This window comes from Haliotis rubra, unplaced genomic scaffold (genome assembly GCF_003918875.1).
Source record: "Haliotis rubra isolate DU_JTF1 unplaced genomic scaffold, ASM391887v1 Scf1332, whole genome shotgun sequence".
NCBI classification, from domain to species: Eukaryota; Metazoa; Mollusca; class Gastropoda; order Lepetellida; family Haliotidae; genus Haliotis; species Haliotis rubra.
In genome coordinates, this window is record NW_025765262.1 from 77,710 (window position 1) to 102,003 (window position 24,294).

The window sequence follows — 24,294 nt, forward strand, 5'->3', positions numbered from 1 at the left end:
TGACAGCGAGGATATACACAGTGACATAGTTAGAATAACTACCGACTCTACACCGCTACTGAACGCTATCGAGCTTCGAACATGTCTGACAACAACGTTGTTGAAGATGAAGCTGGTCGGAGGGGAAGGAACCGGATACAATATTCTGTGGACGAGGCTCCGTTTCCTCTACTTTGGCCAGTACTGGGTCTCCAGGTAAGAACACTTAAGTGGTGAGCTTGACAACATGATTACATGACCATCAGTAACGATCTTGTACTCATCGCTTCATTGTGTACATGTCATCTGCAACGTTTTAGATAATGGAAACACTTAAGAATACTGGGATTATCTCATTCCAAATAAGAACATCATTTTACTGAAACGTCTCACAACGTCGTTGAGAGGCGTGTAGCAGTTGGAGAACTAAGTCAGGATAAGATGAAACTATATTGATGAACAACTTCTATTTTACAACGCGGAGCGACGTGTGGATGTAGATTCTGACACCGTTATCAAGTGATGTGCAATTATACAGGTATGACTGACTGACTGAGTTTAGTTTTACGCCGCTTTTAGCAATATTCCAGCAACATCACGGCGGGGGACACCAGAAATGGGCTTAACACATTGTGCTCATGTGGGGAATCGAACCCGGGTCTTCGGCGTGACGAGCCAACGCTTTAACGACTAGGCTACCCCACCGCCCTATACAGGTATGAAGGAATGTTAGTGTAATATAGCAGAAAAGTCTATAATGTACACAGCAGTACTGTAGGGATTCTGCACCCTGATTTAGCAACGTCATAATGTTGATGCATCAATAGCATTTGTTGGGATAATGCAGTATAGGGTGATTAAGTATCAAGATCACCAAGACCTGCATAGTTACACAAGCCGCGAACAGCGGGGACATTCTTGGGCCTACACAGGAGGTCGACACACTGAAAAACAGTCTTTGTAACCAAACAATTCCCCTTTGTTCACGACGCATACTTTTCAGTTAAAAGTATCTGGTGTCACTGAGTATCGTTTGTCTCTTCAAGGCTTGGCTTGCTCATGTACAGTACAACCAGAAATTATTGAGAATTTAAAGATTGTAATTTTTTATTTATTTTTCACTCATTACTCACGTATTAATGTGAATATAAGCAGAACATTACTCCAGATTCAAAGACAGGTGAACAGTTAGTATTTTGTCAAGTCACCATGGGCAGCAATGCAGGCTTCAATGCAGCGGGGCATACTACTGATCAAAGAAGTTAGAAAGTCGTGGTCCATGCTGTCCCAATATCGGACCTCCTCTTCTTTCATTTCAGCAATATTTGTCAGATTTTTCTTATTGACACTTTCCTTCATAAGTCCCCAAACTTTTTCTATTGGATTTAGGTCAGGGCTATAGCTTGGCCAATCTAATAATGTCATATTTTGGGTCGGAAACCAGGCCTGTGAATGGTTTGAACGATGTTTTGGGTCGTTGTCCTGCTGGAAAATCCAAACATTTCCATAGAACACGTGAGCAGATGGAAGTAAATGTCCCTCGAGAATATCTGTGTACCGCTCACTGATCATATTCCCTTCAAATACACATAGGGGCGTTGCCCCTAACACAGATATGCCACCCCACACGTTAAATTTCGGACTGTACTGTGGGCGCTGATACAAAGGTTTTTCAGTTTGTTTGGTCCAGAATTTCACTGTATTAGGAAACAGCCAAACAGAACTTTCATCTGAGAAAATCACATTGTCCCAGATACAATTTCTATGCTGTAAGCACCAGTTCAACCTTCGCTCCTTTTGTTCAGGTTTCATGATCGGTGATGGAATTCCTCGACGTTTCCTCCAACCTATTGCATGCATCTCAGTTCTAATTGTCTCTTTTCAGAGAGCCACAGTTCCTCTATCAATCATATCCAGCCTTAAGTTTTCTAAACTCCTTCGTTTGTTTTTAGAAACAAGAATACCAAGCCGCCTTCTGTCACCGACAGTCAATTTTCTGGGCCTACCTGTGTCTTCCTGGTGCTCAATGCCATATCCATTTGCAATATTTTTCAAAACACGATAAACAGTGGACAAAGGGATGCCTGTTCTACTTGAAATCACTTTAGCTGATCTGATGTCCTTGTTATAATACTCTAATATCAACTTCCTCTTCTCTAAATTATCCATACTGAGGATCACTGGAAATGTCGTCTGCTAGCAAGTAAACAAAGGGGGATAACTCTTCACAAGCTAATGACAAATGACTAACGGAGTTGTCTCTCTTGAATGAAACCAAACACTTGATAGCTGGTCAAGGTTGTTAATACTAGAAATCCAATTAAACATATTCCTAAAATTCTCAATAATTTCTGTCTGGTCATGCTATATTCTTACCTGTGCTGTCTTCTTTTATATCAGGCGCTATTGAGGGTGTCAGCTTTAACTAACTGTCGTTAAGCGGGTAAAGCCCCAGATCACTTGACATGCCGCAATAGAATGAAGTCAAGGTTTTGTTGAGTTTAAGAGTTTTTTAATTTTTGTAAGCACACTGAATGTAAAGTGTCTGTGTCAGCAATAGTGTGTATTTACAGAGTTGACAACAGACAAAGGCTAAATGATACATCGTGTTTTTCTATTGTAACATACACGTTATGCCTATGTAAATGTAAACCTGTTATGTTTTACAATTGCTGTAGATGTTCGGGTTATGGCGAGGATAGCGGTTAAAAAGCATTTGGAAAATCTATGGTGTGTTCAGAGCCACATATATTAAATATATTGAATGCATAATATACTCAGAAGCAAAAAATCGTCAGTACGAATTCAAAATTAGATAGGCGCTGTAAATGGACATAATAAGCGGATCAAAACCATTTTTTGTGTTCAATGTCTTGACACATCAATGAATAACTCAGCACAAATTCAAGACATTACGTGTACGTTTGCAGTCCATTCAGACTCTTGACTTCAGTATCTAGTGAGACCACCACGAGCGGCAATAACTGCAGCACAACGTCTATGCATGGAGTGCACCAATCGATCGATGAAGGCCATTGGCACCTGGAACCACACTCTGAGAAAGGCCTGGCGCAATAGGTCGGCTATGTTCGGCCTTGGTATGACATTATTCAGTCGCCTCTGAATTTCATCCCAAAGATGTTCAATTGGGTTTAATCTGAACTAAGGGCTGGCCACTGCATAATGTTGACACCGTTCCGCTTTAGGAAGTCCCGTGTAGCTCTCGCAGTATGGGCCCTTGCGTTATCATGCTGGAAAATGTTGTTCCGGTGACGTGCGAAATGTGGTATGACGTGGGGTCTGAGTGCTTGGTCGATGTAGCGCACCGCTGTGATGCTGCCTCCTCTCCCTGGACCAAGGTTCTGGAACACCACAGGACCCACTCTTTGGTTCAGGCCTATTCCACCCCATACCATGATGCTTGCACCTCCCCATGAGTCTCTTTCCATAACACATTGGTCTGAGTAACGCTGGCCACGTCGTCGGCATATTCTTGTTCTGCCATCTGCAGTTGATACGCAGTACCGACTCTCATCTGTGAAAAGAACAGTTCTCCATTGCCTGTATCGCCAGTTTTTGGTGTTGTAGGGCAAATTGTAGACGTTTACGCCGATGAGGGGTGAGGATTGATCCACGGTAAGGTCAACGGCAATGGAGGTTCCCGCAGTTAAGACGTCTGCGTACTGTATCAGTACTGATTGGTCTTCCGTGTGTTCCCACTGTCTGGCGTGCTATTTCAGATGCCTGCATGAAGGGATTCTGTACATGCTGTCAACAACATGGCGGTCTTGTTGTCTTGTTGTCACCCTTGGTCTGCTAGGACGGGGGCGAGCATTTGTGGTGTTGGTGGCCCGGAAACGTTGCTGCAGCCTGTCCGAACGTTGACCTGGAAGTGATTGGCAACGGCTTGTGCAGTGCAGCCAGGTTCAAGTCTTCCTTGCGCCTGGTTCCTCTGAGCTGTCGTGAGTCGCGGCATCCTGCTGACGTTGTAATGTGAATGTTTCAACGAGGTTTGGGGGTGCATTTTATAGGGCTGGTCCTTGTGAACAGCACGTGCAGCATGAGTTGCATGAAAAACAGTTGCATGGAGAACATCGTACCATCTCGGAGAGATCATGTTGCGTTTTTAAGACCATTTCCTGGGTTCCATTCTGGGTTTGGGAAGAAATGTCTTTGCTCAGGTAAAGTTGGAGATGTTGTCAAAAATATATAATCAGAACATGAAATGAGTTTACAGTAATCCGTTTCTGCGAAGGAAAATTCCAAACTGACGTTTCTTTTGCTGCATAGTATATTATATTAGATATGTTATCTGACGTTGTCGTCAAAACGATTTATGAAGAACCATGGTGTTAGGTGTTTAATATATGGATGATGACATCAACGAGCTAATGTAATAGCCATGGTATGAGGTGCTCACATCATGTATGTTGACATCATTATACTCTGTTCATAGTCATGATGTCAGATGTTCACAACATGGATAATGACATGATCATGACAACACAAAGCGCCTTTGAGCAGATGATCTTGATATTGGCGCCATGCAAATATTAGTATAATAATGACCATTAAGGATTGTTAATAGTCATGATGTCACATGTTCTGACATTATACACTGAAACATGTATCTATGTTTACAGGCAGCCGTTAGCTAACAAACTCTTATCTTAATAAATTGTCTGAGTGGGGAACCCGTGAACATACGGGTTAGAATTGGTCTTCAGCAAATCATGCTTGTCGTAAGAGGCGACTAACGGGATCCGGTGGTCAGGCTCGCTGACTTGGTTGCCACATGTCATCTTAAAGTGATACATTATGTATGCCTTCGAAACCTGTTGAGGCTTGGCTTTGTAAACGTCTTTGTTTAGGCTTTGGGACGTATACTGACTGACGTATAGCTATATCCTAAATACCAACATTTAACCCCCTATGTCCAGGTGTTTGAGTATATGTAGATCCGAGTTAGAATTGATCTTCAGTACCCCATGCTTGTCGTAAGAGGCGACAAGCGGGATCGGGTGGTCAGGCTCGCTGACTTGGTTGACGTATCCCAATTGCGTATATCGATGCTCATGCTGTTGATCACTGCATTGTCTGGTTCAGGCTCGATTATTAACAGACCATATAGCCATATAGCTGGAATATTGCTGATTGCGACGTAAAACAACAACCAACACCAAAACAAATCTGCGGGATATAATCATTAGGCCAGGACGTGCTTAACCATTCGTTTAACACCTGGTGTCATCTCTGATGTTTGTCCAGTGATTCATTCGTGTAATTTAAATTTCACCACTAATTTCAGATTTCAGCAGGCAACTAAATCACTGTGACTCGCCAGCGATCCATTCAGTCGCCACGACTAACAATTCAAGCTTTAACAAACTTTGCGTTATTTACATGTATCCGCAGGTATGTTCACACAGAGAGCGAGAGAGATAATGCACGGAGGTCAAAATCCTTGCCCAATTTTTAACAACCATGTGATATTGATAAAAACTGCAGTTAAATATGACAGCTACATTTGATCGGAAGCCATTTCTACACTGGTGACTCGTTTTACCTGATGGGAAAATGTGCTTTACGAGCCAGTGCACACCAGCCTCCGTTATTATCTTTGTAAAACAACATAGTTGCACTACAACCGTGGATGATACCAACGTTGATGAGATAGCTGACCGAAGGGGAAAGAACCGGGCACAATATTCTCTGGATGAATCTCCATTTCTCGCTTCTGTGGCCAGTATTTGGACTTCAGGTACAACCCCCTTTCCACAGGAGATTAAGGCAATGTCAGAGACAATAGTGTCTGAAGGCCCGCGTTCAGTAGCCACCAGGTGACATGAGTTGAGTGAGTTTAGTTTTACGCCGCACTCAGCAATATTCCCCAGGTGACATGAACGTGAAGTGTGTCCGGTACATAGTAACTGGAGCGTTTCAGGGAACACAATAGGTATTTTCTTGTGATTGACCATGGATTAGTTATGTTCAAGTATGTCATGTACATTTTGACTCACTCCTTATGAGAACTCAGTGATTATTGTTTTGCTATTAAAGATACACAAATACAATTCGTCATTAAAGAATACACCACAGCGAGAAACCTGCACGGTCATTTTGACCTACTGTTATCAAACAGGTGAGCGTAATAGTTTGTTAGAGGTGAAGTGTTACTTTAGTTTGTCGTGTGCTTTTTACATGTGCTCCTCATATGGAAATGCATCGGTGGTATAGAAAGAGAAAAATTCAATAATTTTAGTAAAGGTGTTAGTTTGTTACATTTTTACCAAGAGGGTTCCTTTATGTTTATGAAAAGGGTTCTGCGTGTCAGACTTTACCAGTATAAACTTTAATGTATATCTGCGTGAGGTGGTGAAAGGTTGTATGAATATGTCATGGTAAAACATGCAATATGTGTGTGCACATTTGGGGCATCGCGAACAATGACACCGAGTGTCAATTGTCAACCTCTATAAGTCTTTGAAGGACATTTAGAAGTAGAATGTTTGAAGATTTATGTTTCGGAGTGTATGCTTTCTCCTTCATCAGGTAATGATGCTTTTCTTGAACCTTATAAAACATTAATTCACCGCTGTTTGGTCTATGGATAAAAACGTCATGCCACGTCTGAGCAGTGACGTAGGTCGCCTGGTAGGCTGACTCAGTCCGCAGTTGTGCATCATCTCGCTGTACACCATTTCGCATCTTTGCCGTACGTATCAGAAATATAATTATGCCGCAACATCGACACTGAAGTATCATTGAGTGAGTGAGTTAACATTTATCGTCACATCGGCAATATTTCAGCCATATTGTGACGAGAACAATTAATTATTTATTACAGAACAATAAATTAGAAATTAAAAGCCTGTTGACTAAGAACAGTAAAACTACCAGTGTATCACAGATATCAAAGTAAAACAATGTTGTCATAAAACGATATTTTTACAGAGAACAATACGATATAAAAGCAGGCTATAGATTGCCAACACTTGAAGGTAGATCATCATACTAGGGAGCATGGGGACTTACAGTACATTTGCTAGCTGGATTTACACCATCCCTTCAGCTATTAGCAATTTTAGATAATCTAGATAAATTAAAATTACACATATACTACGATTAAAATGGTAGTAGGTTTAAATTTACTTGTTTGGGTCTTACGTAGCCTGAAGTGCCAGACCTCGGGTCGCCATAGTGACAGTTCCCCAGGATTGGTACATCGCCGTTGTACATGATCACCTGCGTTTGGTTTTTGACCAATGTTGCGTTATTGGCCGTCAAAGGGAACACGGCCAGCCGCCTGCTGCACGTGCCACTGTTGACAATCCACTGGATTTTGAAGATGGATGAATTTGAATACATTTGGCTAAATTTGTTAAGGACCGTTCAGGCTTTTTGCTGTGTCTGGGAATGTCATCAACAGATGATGCTTCGATCTGCCTTGCATTAATTGACATAATGACAAATCCTGACCATGTCTTAGTTTCAGTAGTCTGTTTGTGTATTTAGGGAATCACATGAATATACGCGTCTGTTCGTGAGCTTATGTTATGCTAAATACCACAAACGAAAAGAAAACATTTCTTAAATTTAAGATTTGATTATTTCAGCAATCCCTGCTCTGTGTTGCTGGTATCATATCTGCCCCCATCTTCATCGCCACCCAACTTGGCGTCAGCGACCAGCCAGAAATCCGCAGACAACTTCTGAGCATCGGATTGTTTACATGTGGAGTGGCCACTATACTACAGAACCTAATTGGATGCAGGTGATTCAAATATACTTGAATCCACTTACTACTTTTGATGCGTGAACACAACATGTAATGAGCGAGTAAATATTTTCGTATTTAATATATGTGCAAATATATGGATCATATTGGTAAGTTTGTATGAGAAGTTACTCTTTCTGCGAATGCAGCGACCAAGGACAGATTTTATTTTTTGTTTTTCGTTATTATATAGGAGCATTTAACGATCGGGTCATATTTTCTTATTTGTAGATATTCTAATTATTGGTCCACAGTATACATATTTGTTTCTTTGTCGTTTAACCCCGCACTTAGTAATATTCCAGATATATGACAGCAGTTCGTAAATAATCGCGTCTGGACAAGGCAGTGCAGTACTAGTCATTGACATTGTGAGCAATGATCTCTGCGATTGGGATTAAATGACATGTGTCAGCCAGATCCCCGAGCCTGACCGCCCCGATCCCGTTAGTTGCATTGGTTGCTAAGGATCACTTCTATTTTTATACTTTGTTGACAGAGAAACACAAATCTAAATGAAATACATTACATGTGTAATTATCCATCAATTTATATAATGTATCTCGGGCCGGAGGTCTGTAACTGAAATAAAATTCTGTTCTGTTCTGTTCTATACTTCTAATCCGGTTCTTCACGGGCGGAACATATTTGTAGTTAGCATGTATATGAATAAATCAATATCGAGTAAATATGTTAGTGGAAAGTGTCGATGCGAATATAACTTTGTACTATTCTTATCAAGACTGAACGCCAGAAAATGTCACCAATTTCATGTTTCAGACTCCCCATCATTCAAGGGGCAAATACGTCCTTCATAGCACCGATGGCCGCTATTTTCAGTCTAGCAAAATGGAGTGATGGTATGTCAATTTCCGTAGACACATATACTGTTAGAAATTTACGCAAGGCAGCAATCGTGCACCTATTCTGGTGTAGTTCGGGGCTTTGTCCGAGCTTCAGGCATATTGATGATGTCTACGACAATGTGAAAGAGGACCTCATACACAACTTGTTTGGATCAGGCTTACAATATTCAATGTCAATGTCAGTTACCTCGGTGATAATAACTGAGTATGTTTGATAAAATTCTTATTTTGACTTATACAGTTTATGTTCCGATATTTTGTGAGTGTCTTTGTGAATGGTGCCAATTGATCTTCAGTAACCCATGCTTGTGGTAAGAGGCGACTAACGGGATCGGGTGGTCAGGCTCGCTGACTTGGTTGACACATGTCATCGTATCCCCATTGGTTAGATCGATGCTTGTGCTGTTGATCACTGAATTGTCTGGTCCAGACTCGATTATTGCAGACCATCGCCACATAGAAGGAATATTGCTGAGTGCGCCGTAAAAATAAACTCACTCACTCATATGCCAAGATGAATACACACAAGTGTTTGCCACTGATATGGCAATGTCCCCAGCCGCTAAAGAATGGAATGTCTATATTTACTATTTTTAACTTTTTTGGTCACATACAAGACCCCTGATGACTGGTGTCTGCATAATCACCCAATGTAGGCTGTCAACATATTTGAAAACATTGGGTACATGTTTTATGAGATATCGCGTTTAAATAAGTTTGAAAAGTGGTCAAATTGTCGTGGTGACCTTGAAAATAAGGTCAAGGTCACCCAAACCGGCTGGTGTCTGCGTAATCCCCCCATGTAGGCTGTCACCCAATTTGAAGACATTGGGTACAACAGTTCATGAGATATCGCGTTAACAAGAATCGGGACGTACGGACGCCGCTGAATACATAGTCCCCCGTTCCGCGTTGCGGAGGGGGGACAAATATGCCAATCACTGGATAGTCGATTATTTACTCGATGATTCACAGACTGCCTACATGTAGCTGGGATTTTGCTGAGTACACAACTGACAAACAAACACTTTAACGAATCGTGCAATCAGCTTCACGTTTTGTAGATTTGTTATCACGATGGATGTGTTTCTCTTTCACGTACACAGTAGCATCTTAACATCCTGTTTCCTACAACTGCACATAGAAATGGGCAGTACATGTGATGAAAGGAATAGGGGGTGTTAATGTTGCAGTGGCTGATTACAGGTTTAATCTGTTTATTACATTTTTAGTATATAATAAATATAATATTGCATGACAAAACACTATAGAATGGACTCTTTTAATGCTAGAATCTCTGCTGAAGGAGATTCCGGTAGTCAATGGAACAGCGACAGATGAACCCTGGAAAATGAGGATGAGAGAGGTAGGGTTATTCTTTGTTTTGAGACACCCCTAGAAACTAGGGAAGTTTCAGTATTTAATGGCATTCACTACATTTGAACATTAGCTGTATATGAAGTACTAACATATCGATGCTAAGCACACTCTCAACTGATTCACGCAGCAACCTGTTTAAACCTGTATAAAAGTACGTTGAGAACAAACTCTCGTATTACAGCCATCACAAATTGTTTTGTGTTGTCCGAGCCACTTGCTGTATTTTGCTATACGAAATGCGTATAGCAAGTAATGGTTATATCGAACCGACGGACATCACGAATTGTTTTTGTTGTCCGAGCCACTTGCTGTATGTTTTGGACGACATGTGTATTACAAAAAACGGTTATATCGAACCGACGGACATCCGTGATTGTATTTTGTTGTCCGAACCACTTGCTGTATGTTTTAGATGACATGTGTATGACGAAAAACGGTTATAACGAACTGACGGACATAACTAACAGGGTTCCATCCTGGCCACTTGTGGTATATTTTAGTTGTAATGCGTGTAACGAACTAAAACTACTGGTCCCTTCTTTACAACCGTAGTTTACTGTGTGCAACTGTTTAGACAGTGATATAACATCTTGTGCCAAGTTGAATGCGCAATCACAGGGTAATTCAGTTCATTTCACCACTTACACATATAAGGTTACATCTAGACGTGCTCTGCACACTGATTCGCTGAAGACAATGGTGTAAATGGTGTATACTGTATACAAGGTGGGTGTACATATCTGAGGTAGTAGGGGCGGTGAGGTAGCCTTACTGGTTAAAGCGTCATAACCTGGGTCTGATTCACCACAGGGAAACACACATGTGTGAAGCCCATTTCTGGTATCCCTCGCTGTGATATTGCAGGAATATTGCTAAAAACGGCGTATAACCATACTCACTCACTCTGAGGTAGTATCTATTATATGATCTTTGCTTCAGCGAGTATTGTGATAACAGACCGTAGCGCAAAGCTGAAAATTTCAGTCAGTTAAACATTCGCCTGCCACAAATCATTCAACGAATCAACTGACAGTGAAGTTCATGTATTTGAAAGATTTTCTACATGTAAATGATTACTCCTAACCTTTAATTACGGAACATGCAAATATCAATGAATATCACATGAATAGACTGGGGCCCTATACAACCGTCACATCTAGTTACTATAAAACGGTAATGACCCGACAGATCCTCAGCAATAGTTGAATGTTATCTATCACAACAGCTAAAATAAACATCAGATTGATTTGTAATAACTCCTCATTGTGTTTTAAAAATTCGGATGCACACTGATGTTACAGTGACCTGTGACGTAACACAGCATTAGAACAAGGTCACAACTAGTAATCATAAATTACAAGTTGAGACCAAACTGAGGGAAGACATTACCGGCGAGGACTGCGTTGTCCATACTATAGATCTATTGGAGATGAGTTCCTATTTTTGAATATGTGAGAAGTACCTCTCAATACAAGGTAACATAAAGGAAAGAAGCCTTTACAACCTATCACTAAAAAGGTCCATGCATTGCTTACATTTGAACCCACATTTTCTGGATTTAAATGTAGACTCCAGTGACACGTGGTTCTGCTGTGATGGATTTACAGTTTTTATATTTACAGTTTTTATATTTACAGTTTTTATATTTATAGTTTTTATATTTACACTTTTTATATTTACACTTTTTATATTTACAGTTTTTATATTTACAGTTTTTATATTTATAGTTTCCGTTCATGTTTACACATTTAATGTACTCAACACACTGCACAAAAGTGACGGTGCAGCCTAAGTTGACCCATATGATTTTAACAAACAGTTTACCAGGGAACACAGTGAAAGAAGCGCGCATAAAATAAGTATTTTAGACATTTTCACAAAGACGTTCAGTGTTCAACCAAAGTGTTGTGAGGTGAAATCTTGTTTGTATGGAATACTGTAAAGGGACATTCCATTGGTTTGTGTCGCGGCTTGCATCTTGGAACTCAGAAAGAGGCACAAGAACATAGCGTCCCAAGTCTTCTGTGGCACTGACGCGGTGGATTAAGTTTGGGATAACCCGGCCTATGACAGATTATTTACATAATCATGCAATACTAGATCCCAGGTAATAGTGTTCAGTTAACCGAGTTGAAGCAAATGGTTCGTGAGGGATGTCGATGCACCAACAATAATGACATTAACGATGTTTAATACCAAGGATAAGTTAGATCGGAGGGATGTGTGTGTGTGTGTGTGTGTGTGTGTGTGTGAGAGAGAGAGAGAGAGAGAGAGAGAGAGAGAGAGAGAGAGAGAGAGAGAGAGAGAGAGAGAGAGAGAGAGAGTGTGTGTGTGTGAGGGGAATTGAACAGCCACTTGTAGAGCAATTCAAAAAGAGTGCTTTAACACAGAAGTTGAGGTTGTCGCAATCCGGTGAAAATCAAGCTTAGAACGGGATCCGGGTGTCTGTTTTTCACACCGCCTTAGTATTTGCTCTTGAGTTTACATTTTGGGATGGGAAATGTATTATTCAGCATTTCTGTGTGATTCTATAGCTGTAAGTAGATCCATTGCTGTGCAAACGAAATTCTCGCGCAACGTTCACTTTTCCAGGAAGTTAATGCCAGTGTCACTCTAATGATACCCCAGAACCTTAATGACGCGCTAATGACAACACGTCATTAAAACGTTAGAACAACAGAATTTAATGATTCAGTACTTAATGACACGTTCATGTTTCATTAAAGTTTCACGCAACCGGGTCCTGATCTTTAAGGAAAACATGCTTGTCATACGAGGCGAGACACGGGATCGGGTCGTCAGGCTCGCTGTGTTTGTTGACATCTGTCATCATTTACCATCAGCGTAGATCGATACTCATGACGTACAGCACTTGAATGTATGGTTCAGACCTTTTAACACTTAGCGAAGCATCTCAAAATGATACATTATGTATGCTTTCGAAACCTTTCTTAAAACGACTTTGTAATGCCTTTGTGACGTATACTGACTGACGTAGAATATATCCTAAATACCAACATTTGTTTGAGTACATGCAGATCCCGGTTAGAATTGATCTTCAATAACCCATTCTTGTCGTGAGAGGCAACTAGCGGGATCGGGTGGTCAGGCTTGCTGACCTGGTCGACACATGTCATCGTATCCCAGTTGCGTAGATCGATGCTCATGCTGTTGATCACTGATTGTCTGATCCAGACTCGATTATTTACAGGCCGCCGCTATATAGCTGGAATATTACTGAGTGCGGCGTAAATCAAAACTCACTCATTGACTCATTGAATACATACAAGAATACGTTCATGTACCGTTTTCAGTGTATTTACCAGTGTGTACTTTGGACTTGCAGATACAAGGCAACTTAATGCTGGCCTCGACGACACAGTTTGTCCTGGGAGCCACTGGACTTATTGGCTTCTTTCTCAAGTTTATCGGTCCACTGACTGTCGCCCCAACCATTACAGTTATAGGCCTGTACATAGGACAGTTTGCCATACCACTGTGTGCCCAGCACTGGGGAATAGCATTTCTGTAAGTATTTTTTAAGGCTGAACGACGCTCTGTGATCGAGTTGTTTTGGCTACAACACGTAGATAACAACTGTAGATATGTACCAATAACACCTTTAAAGTGTTCAACAGTTTTAACTGCATTATCTTGACATGCAATACGTTTATGTTGTGGAAATCATGCAACTAATATGCTATTTAGACATGGTTACGGTCGACTGTCATATAGCAACCTATCCTGAAATGAAGTCACAAATGGAATATTTGATGATTGGTCCGATCAATGGTTTGGAATATCAAATTCGCTGAGAAAACTCAAACTTGGTTAGAAGAGGCAGAACGAAACGCCCCAAGAGAGGGTTGGTGGAACAACTAAAGACACCATGTGATTAAAAGCAACCGTCGTACTCCCTGAAGTACAATACAGCAATGTGACATTGGCTCAAAAAGTCTGTTAGAGCTCGAGTATATGGGAAGATAATATCCTTCTGCAACTCAACGTAACCTCCCTCTAATTGCATACAAGGGTAGAACATAAAAGATGCTAAATCCAGGAACTGTTAATGTGGCAGTTTGGTAGCCGGAAATGGTTGTATCATGCTCCAACTAAAACAAGCGACTTCCATGTACGTATATGAACATACACATGCAAATTTCTAATCACGATCTAGAAGACGAGGAAAGATTTAACACTAGATGAGGCATGGTAATGTTTTCTTCAGTATGCAAACATGTAAATACACATCACACAATTTTACACTCAACATCGTTCGTTTGGTGAATTTGTTGGACACAAGTGTTCGGTGTCGTAAACTTGAAGACGTCAAAGTAAAGATACTACTCTAGTACAGATTGGTACTAAACTGTTATACTATACACTGTAGAGGTGAAGGGTGGTGTGGTGAGATACTTATGATAAAATAGTCCTGTAAGTTTTCGCGGATTAATGTATTGCCTCACAGGCTTACTTTCCTGTATTTTCATGTTTTCAATTACGTTAAGCTGAAATGTTTAAATTAATGAGGACATTACGACCGACATTTGTACTTCAGATCCTTGGCTCTGATGATAATATTTGCCCTCTTCATGACAAACATTAGACTTCCACTGCCAACATATTCCAGCCGAGATGGTTGCCATGCCAGCAGGACACCGATCTTTCAGCTGCTCCCCGTGAGTATATTAACACTCATCCGCGCATTGGTGTTTGCTTTCATACATTTGTACGTACAGTTAAGAGTCGATACAAGACGAGTGAGTGAGTGAGTGAGTGAGTGATTTAATATTTAACGTCACATAGGCAATGTTCAAGCCATATGGTGACGAGAACAATTTTGACGTTGATAAAGAATATGTGTATATGATAAAACCTGTCGTCAAAGGACAATAAAACACCTAGACCATCACAGTTAAATTAAAACTAGAATGTTAAGTTAAAACAAATAACATTTTTGGACAATGCAATATAAAGCAGGCAATAGATCGCCATCAACTGAGTGAGTGAGTGAGTTAAAATTTATCGTCACATCGGCAATATTAATTTGATGCATAGTAATTAATGGTAAATTGTAAAACCCTGTCAACGAAGGACAGTAAATATAACTAGATTATCACAGATTCGAATTTAAAACTAGTAATTTAATCTAAAACAGTTTAACTATAGATGACAATACAATATAAAAACAGGCTATATACTGCCAACAACTGAAGGTCGATACAAGACGAAAACGCCGTCTAATCACATCACCCACAGGCACGAGAGATCTTCTGTGGGACGTTACTGATACAGAGATTTAAACTGACGGCCAAAGAAACTTTACTATAGTTTTTACATCAATTTATTTCAAAAGCATAAAATATAGACACTTCACAAGAAACAAAATTAACGTTATACAACAAGTATTCAAGACCACTGGAAAAGTCGGTCGTCTGATGTCGTGATTTGGGATTTTAGTCATCGTTCTTCTTGGAGGGCCTGGATCAGCTCTTGTCGGTTGACTGGAGGAAGTTGTTGCTGTCGAACATGACGGTGTTCTATGGGAGACTTGTCTGGTTGGAGTGCAGGCCGTGGCATGACGCTGACGTCGGCTGCAAGGAAGTTCTGTATAGGTTCTGACATTGTCATGCTGTTAAAGGAACGGTTGTAGAAATGGTAGCACAGAGGGATGGTAGCACAGAGGGACGAAGATTTTCGTCCATGCAATCCTGGGCTGTCAAATTTCGGTTAACGATGGCCAGAGGTGTTCTCTCCTGCCCAGAAATTCCCCCCCCCCATGCCCTCCTGAACATTCCGCCTTTCTTCCTCCCAGTGGATGCTAAACATACTGCCTTCAATCATGTATGTTCAAACAGAACTGGATTTCGTGAGTCAAAACGATCCTCTTCCCCCTCCCAGACGTACAGTCTGGACCCAGCTCAGTGTCTGCAGACGATGTGGCACTGTCAATGTATGTACCTGTCCTCTGTAAAGTCTGTAAGTCCTAAGGCGCCTTCATAGCAGATGACGTCACTGTCAGGAATTCATTCCGGAGATGCAAAGTAAGCATGTACCAGTCTTCAATGGGTGTAGTTCCCTGAGTCTGTCTGTTATAGGTCTGTTTGTTGTCTGGCCGGTCTCTCTGTAACATTAGGATAGTTACAGCAAAACAGGAGCTGTCAAACGTCCTGGCAAAGTGGCCAAAGGTGGCTCCCATCTGTATCCTGGGCCATTAGGCGTTGTTGCATTTCAGTGGTGTTATTATTCTTTTCATCAGTGCGAGTGTCCTTTTAACATATATAACAAGATTCCTATTTTTCACATAATAAAAACAAACCGTGTACGTGTATCATTTTCTGCCTACAGCACTGTTGTGTTTGGACGATGTGTTTTGCATTGGTGTAGTTTGAACTCCAGACAATCTGTTTTCATATGTTTGAAAAGAGTTTGAAAGTTTCAAAAACGTCACTCTATTACTGTTCCACAAGGGAACTCTTCTTTGCAAGACTATACTCCACAGAAAGAGATTATATTGGTCGTAAAAAAGTGATGAAAAGTAAATAAATACTTGTTGAAAATCAGTGATGACACCACACTTGTGCGATAATGGTAAATAGGGGTAGCAAATGGAATACTGAGTCAAAAAAAGAAACTTCACATTCTTTCTTCAGGGCACTATAAAAGAACAAGAGATGGTAAGATGGTTAAATTGTTGTTATTTCATTGCTGAGATCTGTGTGGTGTACTCGATACACTGACAGTGCCATAATCAGTTCCGTTAGGCTACACCCCGGTCCAAAACATGGGTATACAGAATGTCAAGTCACAAGAATAAAAATGCGAAATTTCGCAGTTCAATATCGTGTATGGCCGCCCCGCGCATTCACCACTGCCAAACACCGTCTCCTCATCGACTGCCTGATGCTTGTGAACACGTGGTTGGGGATTCTGCGCCATTGCTCTTGCAAGGCAGCGCCAAGTTCCTGCAAATTCTGAGGTTGGTTCCTAAGACCACGAAGCCTTCTCCCAAGTGCATCCCAAACGTGCTCTTTTGGATTAAGGTCAGGGGACCTCGATGGCCAGTCCATGACGTTGATTCCAGCGTTTTGAAGGAAATTTCTTGTCAACATCGCGGTATGCGGCCGTGCATTATCATGCTGGAACTGTAGACCTGGGCCATGAGCCGCCATGAAAGGAACGAGTTCAGGGGTGAGCACCTCGTCGCGGTAAGCAGCAGCTGTGAGGTTTCCACGGATGACCAGAAGTCGGGAACGGTTGTTCCATCAGAAAGCACCCCACACCATGCAACTTCCGCCCCGGAATCTGTAGACTTCCTGCACACAACATTGGGCATACCGTTCACGACGTCGTCTCCAGACTCTATGCCTGCCGTCCGCGAATCTGAGGGTAAACCTGGATTCATCGCTAAAGACGACTCGATTCCGGTCTCTCTGGGTCCATCGGAGGTGACGTTGGGCCCACAGCAGACGTTGACGTTGATGAAACGGCGTCAATATTGGCCCACGATATGGACGTCGAGAATGGAGATTGGCAGCCCGGAACCGATTTCGAATGGTCTGTGAGGATAGTCGACCTTTAAACATCTCAGCCCTGGTTCGTGCAGCCGGCAGAAATCTGTCACGTAGGTGACGTAGGACGATTTGACGGTCTTCTGCTCGTGACGTCACACGTGGACGACCCGACCTTGGGCGATCAGAAGTGGTTTCAGTTTGTTGTAGACGACCTCGCAAGTCATACACAGTACGACGGCTGCATCCCATTGCTCTTGCGACGTCAATAACTGATCTTCCCGCTTGCAACATGCCAACGGCACGTTCACGTTGCACATTTGACAATCGTGGCATTTCAAGTACCGTTAGAACTGTGGTTTTAAAGTGTTTTTTCAATTCTTGAGGCCAATGCAAACACGTGCATATGAAGAAAACTTCAATGCGAGGATCACGTGATTGACTGCACGTGCAAAACCTGATTTGGCACTAACATCATTTGCACGACGAATGGATGGGTTTGAGTGGGTTTTGCTAACGTTTTTCTAGAGTCGAAAGATAGGGATCCCATTTCGGATACATAGATGTATCATCAGAGAAAAATTATTCATTATTTTCCAAATTACATTTTGTGAAGTTTCTTTTTTGACTCAGTATATATACCGTTATTGTAAATGGACCCAGGATGTTTAACATTCAGATATGATGCATTAGGGAAATTATTTATTATTATAGGATATGTATGTAGCGCACATATCCACTCAACTAGTACATGCTCAAGGCGCTGAAAGCAAATCGGACGACTGATTAACTAGCTTAGCATATTTAGGAGTTGTACCAATCAATAATGTTTAACTATACACATAAGGAAACATTTGGTCTTGATTATCTGCAGAAACAGATTTGGGAAAGTAAAACAATCGACAATGAATCGATCAGTAATGACACCAGGTGTTGGTTGTTAACTCATTTGTTCATTAAAATATATCTGTATTTTATATACGTTTATGCCGTAGACAAGGACATAACAAATAAACGATTCACAGGTACTCATTTCCGTCGGGTTGGCGTGGTTCCTGTCGTTTGTGTTGACGGTGACAGACGTTCTGCCCAGCAACTCCACCCAGCCCGGACATATGGCCAGGACTGACGTCAGAATCAGCGCCCTCTATGATTCACCGTGGTTTTACTTTCCACTTCCATGTACGTGAAGGTATCCCCTCCACCTGGAACATCCACATTAGAATTAACCTCCAGTTGTTTGTAAGACCCGCGAAGATCCGGCATACGTGTCTTAAGATGCTACAAGCGAGATCCATAGGTCAGCTTGACTGTTGCTGAGTGTGAGGTGTAGCCAGACGCAAATACATGTGTATATTTAGAGATCATGGAATGCCTCGAATTAGAGTTCACAAAGCCCCAACCGAAAGATAATAACTGTTCGTGCTTAATTCATATACAGATGATAAAGTTAAACTTGTTCAGTGGGCTCGGTTTTGGGCAGAGATCCCTTGTGGATATGGAAGGGTTTCCTGTTTCACTCAAATTTCCCTAAACCTCAAATGTCAATCATATGTGACAGAATGGAAACAGAACATTGTATCGAAATGTACAGAACATTGTAGAGAAATGTTATTTACGAAAGTATCTAAATTATAGGAAATATAAATTATGGTCCACTGGTAATGTCATTACGCTACAACAATGCAGCTACTAGAAGCTTGCTGCCTCAGTCATACATTCTGTATGGTGATTTCAGTTCAGTTTGGAATGCCTACGGTTAGTGCAGCAGGATATGTGGGAATGCTGGCAGCTACAATTGCTTCTACCATCGAATCTACCGGGGACTATTTCGCTGCAGCTCGTGTGGCGGAAGTTACTCCGCCGCCTCCTCATGCCGTAAATCGAGGTATAGCCATGGAGGGTTTTTCCAGCACTATCGGCGGAATGATTGGTGGACTCTGTGCAAGCACTTCCTATAGTGAAAATATAGGTGCGATAGCAGTGACAAAGGTATGCCCATGAAATATAACATAGATAGTATATATCATTTTTATCAATAATTGTTTTCTTTTGGTCATAAATATCCATTGAGTATGTTTACTCTTTACATTTAATCAGATATGAAATATCGTATCTGATATCTATCATAGAGGTTTATTTGTAGAAAGGGCAATACATGCGAGGGATAAACCTTTACTGATGAGAACAAAATAATGGAACACCGCCTGGTCGCAGTGTCTCTATATGCTTTCTTAGATTTTCAGGGCGGTGGGGTAGCCTAGTGGTTAAAGCGTTCGCTCGTCACGCCGAAGACCCGGGTTCGATTCGCCACATGGGCACAATGTGTGAAGCCCATTTCTGGTGTCCCCCGCCGTAATATTGCTGGAATATTGCTAAAAGCGGCGTAAAACTAAACTCACTCACTCACTCACTCACTGTTAGATTTTCACTAACATTGCAATTAGCTTGCCAAGAAACGTGGACAAAAATAACGTGACGCTAGCACTTTCATGTGTTCCCTTAGTAATTTTCTCAGTATACTTCTTAAGTCTCAATTCAACGTCCTCACTTGTCTCATTGGTGCACAAAGACATATCTGTACATATGTACATGTATGTTTGTTCCAATGGAGGTATTTTAACCAGACATTATAGTCCATAAACTCGTGTTAAAGGTGGCCAGCAGAAAGGTGTTTGTCGTAGCAGGCATTCTTCTGGTTTTGGCTGGTGTTATTGGCAAGATTGGCGCTGTTTTCACCATCATCCCCGACCCGATCATTGGCGGTGTGAACCTCATCACCCTAGGGATGGTAACGGCCGTTGGAGTGTCCACATTGCAATTCATTGACCTCAGGTCGACACGGAACCTGATGATCATCGGGACATCAACGATGCTTGGACTAAAGATTCCCGACTGGATGGCTTCAAATTCCCAGGCTATTAACACAGGCAGGTACCTATTAACCCGGCACCTATTAACACAGGCAGGCACCTATTAACACAGGCAGGCACCTATTAACACAGACAGGCACCTATTAATAAAACATATTTACTAACATTGTTATTTCCATAATTGTAATCAATTCAAAGTTTGAAATAAGTAAACAACGTCTTGTCCCTTTAGGCTTGCTCGACTTCACGCACTGACAGATCTTTCATTGTGAAAGGGCTGTTCTTAAAAACTATTTATGCTACATTATACAAATTCATTCTCCAGAGTATTGTTGCCATGACGATCAAATCATCTTGGCGTAACCGTGCCTAACACAATGTTTTCTTTGCATAGGTATAGATCAGGAAGATTGAGTGTGGGAGTTTAGTTCACACGCTTTGAATTGCTTGCCAGACTTACGTGTGTTGAAAGCCTGGTGTAATGATGGTCTTACACGTTGACCACTTTTGTGAAACCCACCAGCACGGGTATGAGGCTGAAGAACACAATTGGAAGGAACAAGGATTCGAACCATTTTTCAAAGATTTCTGGCGAATTTCGGCGCCTCATACCATAAGAATTTGAGGACAACTTATGATACATACGTTTGCCATGAAGCATAATTTCTAAAATGACTAATGGGTACTGTTTTCGTGTACCATGGTACAACGAAGGTGATGCTGTTTCCTGCTTTCATTCTGCACATGCACTTTGGTTTCATTACCAGGACACACGAACACAGAGCTATTTTATAGGTAGTTAATTAAGTGATAATTGTAAGGGAATAGGACACAAAAATCGTGCTCATTTCATGTCCATTTGTGTCACGACCTATGCTGGGGACGACTATTTCACACAATTCATAAATGCAATGTGAAATGCTAAGGGAGTTTAAGCTCATATACCGTTTAACATTAGGGCCAAACTATCGAATATAGCATCTTTGTGATGTTTGCATGTCTGCTGATAGAAACCTGAAGCCACGTGACATCATACTAATGGTAGATATGCGGAGGACATTTACGTTTACAAGTGACAAAAAATGTCCGGTACATTGTCGAATTGTACAATATTGGTTTCGTCTGTATTTGTTCGAATAGACAATTGCATGTGCCTTTGCATGTGTTTATGGCGGGTACCATGAGGCAGGAAAAGTTCATGTTTTCTTGCGAGTACCTGAAGAAAAACCCATCATTATATGATAGTGATCCATACATGCACGCTCGCGTAATATGGTCGGAAAAGGTGAATCAATTGGAGGTTTCTTGTGAGTATCGAAAGGTTTTGGTATTCGCATTTTTTCGTGTAGAATATTCTACTCATAACAGAATTATGGCCTATATATCGTGAATTACCGCTCTGGAATTCTATCATTCGTGTCAAATAATTTGAAGTATTCGAAAATATTCTCTCAATATTTCACGGTACACTACAAATATGTTTGTTGGCATCTTTGTCACTCTTGTGCAGTCATGAACATTTACATATTACAGGCAAAATATTTCTTTATTCAAATTCACGAACGTTTCTACAAGAGTTGGAACTGACATCTGATGAATTTTAAATAATTATGTAATTTACTCTAAATAATGATGGTTCTTTCTGTCAAGATACTGTGAAACAGTATAACCCTTTATATATATACGTAAATGTTAACTATTTCCTTGTGTATTCTCTCTTAATTCGTTCGTTTGAATGCTTTACAGGAAGCGCCGATTTTGACCAGGTGCTGACAGTACTGCTCTCGACCCCGATGTTTGTTGCTGGATTCACTGGCTGCTTCCTGGATAACCTTGTGCCAGGTACACCTAGTCTGGATTAGTATTCATCCTTCATCATCATCAGGTGTTATGATAATGCTGCATCATTTAAGTATTATATGACATAAGGCCTGGAGCTGTCTTCCCTCAATAAGCTAACACGCTTCAAATTGCATTAAACCCAACTCACTTCATTGCTTAACAAATGTGAATTACGATGTGAGTTCTCACTTCAAAGTAAGGTGTGCTTACTCGTTTGCTATCTGACTTCCTAAGTAAGGTGTTCTTACTATTTTGCTAGCTGATTTTCTGATCCCATACAGTCCACACCACCACCAAACACCATAATGAGAAATTGTAAAATGTGAAGAGGTGAAGAAAAGCTTACTTTTCTTATTTCATCCGAACGACAGTATGGCCGTGGTTCGAATCCCAGCCGGGGAAGTTTATGGCAGCTACAGAATGTACCTGAGTAATCGGGACGTTTTTGAAATGTTTACGTGTAAATAAATGTTGCATTACAAAGATGTATTCCACGTCGCAATATATATACCCCAGAGAAAAGTTGACGCAGCGTTAGGATAATGAGTGCATTACCATTGATCTCAATATGCGAGGAGCACATTGATATTCGCTAATGACAAACAGACATACCATGTTTTCCTAGTAAATAAATAACGATGCTTGTCTTGTTCATTTCTGAAGGCACAGAAGAAGAGCGAGGCATTGAAAAATGGCGGCAGAATATGGAGGGGGTCTGGTGTAATTTACATAACAGAAGAACATACATACGAGTTTCCCTATATCACTCAATTCATCAGAAAAGTCAGATGTTGTGGTTACTTCCCAATGTCACCCACCTTTGACAAACAAATCAGCTGCAGTTGTTGCAAGAAAAGGTCAAGCAACTCTTCGTATGCTGTAGACAATCCTCTTGAGATGGGAAATTCAGAAAAACTGTAGCCATGCATACAGTCTATATATTTCAGTAAAACTAATGACTCTCATTCCTTTGTTGATTATAGTCACGATATGGCTGAAATACTGCCGATGTGACTTAAAATTGTAACTCACTCACTCCTTTGTTGATTTATATAGTCACGAGATGGCTGAAATACTGCCGATGTGACTTCAAATTGTAACTCACTCACTCCTTTGTTACTTAATGGTGATTCTGTGGTACATATGCCATTCGAACAGGTTCTGTTGACACCGTCCACCAACTACATTAACAAATAAACAAGATATTCAAGAATGAAATGTATTAGTTGGATGATTTAGCATGTGCATGTAACGAGATGACAACTTCATCTTCAGAAAGCAATAAAAGACATCTTGCTTTTCTTCTTTTACTCTCATAATAGGCAGGGCATCAACACACTGAATTAACAGACCCGTGAAGATCCGTCTTCAGTAACCCATGCTTGTCGTAAGAGCTCAACACGCATACCAGTAAGCATCTCCACCTAGATATGTACAACTTGAAACTTAAAAACTATAACGTCTTCATAACATGAATATGCATTCTATGACCTATATCAAAATAATGAATGATGACACTTTGGGATTAAACCCTTCATAGGTAAAATGTATTGACAACATCGAGCTGTTCAGAAGTCTTTAGTTTCTTTCTTTGTTTGCTTGTTGTTTTACGCCACATATAGCAACGTTTAAGCTGTATGACGGTGGTCTAGATATAAGCCTGTCCGGACCAGACCTCCCATTGAATGACGACCAATTCTTACCCTTCATGGTCTGAGAAGCGCCGAGTACCGGTCACTAAAGGACGACGAGCTTTGTTTTCGAGTCGGTGACAGTACGTCCCATAATTAAGCTATAGTTACCTCAAAGTCTAGCAAACATAAAACCTGTCGACTAATCCACTGTGCGACACAAGCGACCTGCTGATGTCTGACGTATTGTGGACGTGCAAGAACTGTGAGTTTGATTTGACTCTATGGTCAGCACTAAAAAAAGACCTATACCAATGTGCATTAACAAGACGACATACATAAATATCAGTAATTATTGAATAACGATTACAATCGAAACATCAGCAGAGGGTTACATGTTTAACACACAGCGTATCCACAGTAGAACTTGTATCG

The 24,294-nt window shown here is 41.0% G+C and overlaps 1 protein-coding gene across 2 annotated transcripts; it reads left to right on the plus strand.

Annotated features, from left to right (window-relative positions):
* Positions 1-23,529, plus strand: LOC124267723 (solute carrier family 23 member 2-like). Of its 2 annotated transcripts, none has more exons than XM_046702709.1 (11): positions 1-195; positions 7,596-7,753; positions 8,537-8,616; positions 9,915-9,988; positions 13,349-13,530; positions 14,561-14,681; positions 18,539-18,695; positions 19,252-19,505; positions 20,170-20,443; positions 22,133-22,228; positions 22,892-23,529. In XM_046702709.1, the coding sequence occupies exons 1-11, from the start codon at positions 82-84 to the stop codon at positions 23,050-23,052; spliced, it is 1,671 nt and encodes a 556-aa protein (XP_046558665.1). In that variant the 5' UTR covers positions 1-81; the 3' UTR covers positions 23,053-23,529. The 2 variants fall into 2 exon arrangements, with proteins under 2 accessions (XP_046558665.1, XP_046558666.1); XM_046702710.1 differs by lacking the exon at positions 1-195 and adding an exon at positions 5,558-5,740.
* Positions 23,530-24,294: the final 765 nt, after the last annotated feature.